This window comes from Mesocricetus auratus, unplaced genomic scaffold (assembly GCF_017639785.1).
Source record: "Mesocricetus auratus isolate SY011 unplaced genomic scaffold, BCM_Maur_2.0 Super-Scaffold_100009, whole genome shotgun sequence".
NCBI classification, from domain to species: domain Eukaryota; kingdom Metazoa; phylum Chordata; class Mammalia; order Rodentia; family Cricetidae; genus Mesocricetus; species Mesocricetus auratus.
The window spans coordinates 64,574,386-64,577,774 of NW_024429193.1; the positions used below are offsets into that span (position 1 = coordinate 64,574,386).

General features: G+C 53.9%; 1 protein-coding gene across 1 annotated transcript; it reads right to left on the reverse strand.

Moving 5' to 3' along the window:
* Positions 1–463: 463 nt before the first annotated feature.
* LOC121142153 (uncharacterized protein DKFZp434B061-like) lies at positions 464–1,687 on the reverse strand. Its single transcript, XM_040751480.1, has one exon. It carries the CDS (start codon positions 1,685–1,687, stop codon positions 464–466), a length of 1,224 nt encoding a protein of 407 aa, XP_040607414.1.
* Between the last annotated feature and the right edge of the window lie 1,702 nt (positions 1,688–3,389).

A 3,389-nucleotide genomic window follows, 5' to 3' on the forward strand; every position in this document is an offset into this window, starting at 1 on the left:
CCTCGCTTGTTGGCAGGACTCAAGACACTGTGGTTGAGGGCAGTGCTCAGGACACAGGGGTGGAGGGCAGGACGTTGGGGACATTGGTGGTTGGCAAGGCTCAAGACACTGAGGTTGAGGACAGTGGTCAGGACAAAAGGGTGGAGGGCAGGCCTCTGGGGACCTCGGTGGTTGGCAGGAATCAGGGCACCATGACTGAGAGGAATGGTCAGTATGCAGGGGTGGGGGGCAGGGCTCTGGGGACTTTAGAAGTTGGCAAGTCTCAAGACCCTGCTGTTGACGGCAGTATTCAGGACAAATGGGTGAGGAGCAGGGTTCTGAGCACTTCAGGCTGGACCTCAGTGGTTGACGGGACTCGGGACACTTTGGTTGAAGATAGCGCTCAGTACACAGGCGTGAAGGGCAGGACACTGGGGATCTCTGTGGTTGGCAGGACTCCAGACATTGTTGTTGAATGCAGTGCTCAGAATGCTGGGTTGAAGGGCAGGGCTCTGTACATCTCAATGAAGAGCCGGGCTCTGGGCACCTCAGTGAGTGGCTGGGCTCTGGGCACCTCAGTGAGTGGCTGGGCTCTGGGCACCTCAGTGGAGGGCAGGGCTCTGGGCACCTCACTGGAGGGCTGGGCTCTCGGCACCTTACTGGAGGGCTGGGCTCTGGGCACTTCACTGGAGAGCAGGGCTCTCGGCACTTCACTGGAGGGCAGGGCTCTGGGCACTTCACTGGAGAGCAGGGCTCTCGGCACTTCACTGGAGGGCAGGGCTCTGGGCACTTCACTGGAGAGCAGGGCTCTCGGCACCTCAGTGGGTGGCTGGTCTCTGGGCACCTCAGTGGGTGGCTGGGCTCTGGGCACTTCACTGGAGGGCAGGGCTCTGGGCACCTTACTGGAGGGCTGGGCTCTGGGCACCTCAGTGGGTGGCTGGGCTCTGGGCACTTCACTGGAGGGCAGGGCTCTGGGCATCTCACTGGAGGGCAGGGCTCTGGGCATCTCACTGGAAGGCAGGGCTCTGGGCACCTCACTGGAGAGCAGGGCTCTGGGCATCTCACTGGAGGGCAGGGCACTGGGCATCTCACTGGAGGGCAGGGCACTGGGCACTTCAGTGGAGGGCAAGGCTTTTGGCACCTCAGTGAAGGGCAGGGCTCTGGGAACCTCACTGGAGAGCAGGGCTCTGGGCATCTCACTGGAGAGCAGGGCTCTGGGCACCTCACTGGAGGGCAGGGCTCTGGGCATCTCACTGGAGAGCAGGGCTCTGGGCACCTCACTGGAGGGCAGGGCTCTGGGCACCTCACTGGAGAGCAGGGCACTGGGCATCTCACTGGAGAGCAGGGCTCTGGGCATCTCACTAGAGGGCAGGGCTCTGGGCACCTCACTGGAGAGCAGGGCTCTGGGCATCTCACTGGAGGGCAGGGCACTGGGCATCTCACTGGAGGGCAGGGCACTGGGCACTTCAGTGGAGGGCAAGGCTTTTGGCACCTCAGTGAAGGGCAGGGCTCTGGGAACCTCACTGGAGAGCAGGGCTCTGGGCATCTCACTGGAGAGCAGGGCTCTGGGCACCTCACTGGAGGGCAGGGCTCTGGGCATCTCACTGGAGAGCAGGGCTCTGGGCACCTCACTGGAGGGCAGGGCTCTGGGCACCTCACTGGAGAGCAGGGCACTGGGCATCTCACTGGAGAGCAGGGCTCTGGGCATCTCACTAGAGGGCAGGGCTCTGGGCACCTCACTGGAGAGCAGGGCTCTGGGCACCACACTGGAGGGCTGGACACTGGGTACTTCAGTGGGGGCCAGGGTCCTGAGCACCTCACTGGAGAGCAGGGCTCTGGGCACTTATTTATAAGCACAGGAGGCAGCTGGCAGGGCTGCTTGCACTGCTGTCCTTGGTAAGACATCTCTCCAGGGTCTCAGAGAATCTGAAAAATAAACAAACTATACTGTTCACAAGAGGACATCGATCCTGCAGTTTCTGGGGGTCTGTTTCTTGATAGTCTATTCATTTGTATACTTCCTCAGTCTTCTCTTTTAGGACATTTTACCCTCAGTTCTTTAGTCGTTTGTCAGATAACACCTATTCTTCTAGTTTCTAAGGACGAAATTTTCTATGAGACAACAACGGGTGCTTTATACTATAATTCTAGACAATCCTAAAACAAATATGCAGTTATAACACAAAGCTGTGACTATCATCTAGTTCAGCTGAGTAAGGCACTGTCCAGGTGTTACCTGAGACTTTGTGTCAGGTTCCAGAGCCAGTGTCAGGTGACACTTAGAAAATATGGAAAATTCAGTGACAACTAAAAAAGTTTCTATAACCAGAAATGGTGTGTTCATTCCTCTCTGGCTGCACAACTCAAATTTATTCAGTTGTCCTATGAAGGTCCAAACCCAAGTCTGGGGGAGCTGCGTCTGGAATGGATATGGAACTATTCAAGACTGTCACTTAGACGTATCTTCAACACCATCCCCTCATCACCTTCAAGGACATCTGCAAAATGAAGCTAAATTTACAGAAAAACCTCATTATCCTCTTTCTTCTACCCACACATTAACAGGCTAAATAGTCATCTCTGACCCAACTTGAAGCCCACCGTTCCCCAAGTGCCAAGAAAAGCGTCTGCAGTTTGTACTCACCAGTCTGCAATGCAGATCTGCACCTGAACGGTAAGAGGATAGCTTCGGGGTGGTGGGGATCTCTTTTAAAAGGCCCAGGTGACCCAATCAGTAGGAACAGCCCAGGACTGCAATGGTGTGTTTATTTCCCAACACAAAATGCCAGCTTCTTGCAATCTCAGAAATGGCTTGCCACACTCATACTGATAACAGAAAACTTCCTTGTCTGCAACTGGCCTTACCTTCCTCAGGGGGCCATGTGCAGTGATTTCCTTGAGACCTCGCCTCAGGTTTCCTAAGACACTGTCAGGTGACATCGGAGAACATGTGAAGTTCTATGACCCCTGGAACAGTTTCTATTATTAAATTTTTTTCTCCTTTCTCCCCTGTACATGGCTTCTCAAGTGTCCTGTAGGTAAGGCTATTCAAGTTAATTATTCAAATTCTTGTGTCCACTGTATGCTTTTGCTCTCTCACAACAGAAATCTGCAGGTTTTTAACTTCAGTCATATTTATTTTTACTACTTGTATTCCCCTTGTCTTGGCCTATTGATCCATGTGTGTTTCTGGAAAGTTCATTGACTTGTGCCAAATAGCCTCAGTTTCCCTCAGGCTCAAGATCCTCTCTTGTTGAGCATCCCTTAAGTTACATTCATGGACTTCAGTGGGGGACCTCACCCCTCCATATTGAAGGCTATCAGAGTAACGTCGGAGCTCCCAGGCTCCATGCTTGCAATTTAAACAGTGACTTTTTCTCTATTGTCTTTGGGACCATGAGTGGCTGTGA

Coding starts and splice junctions, on each gene's coding strand:
- LOC121142153 (XM_040751480.1), bottom strand. CDS start 1,687: ATGCCCAGAGCCCTGCTCTCCAGTGAGATGCCCAGTGCCCTGCTCTCC.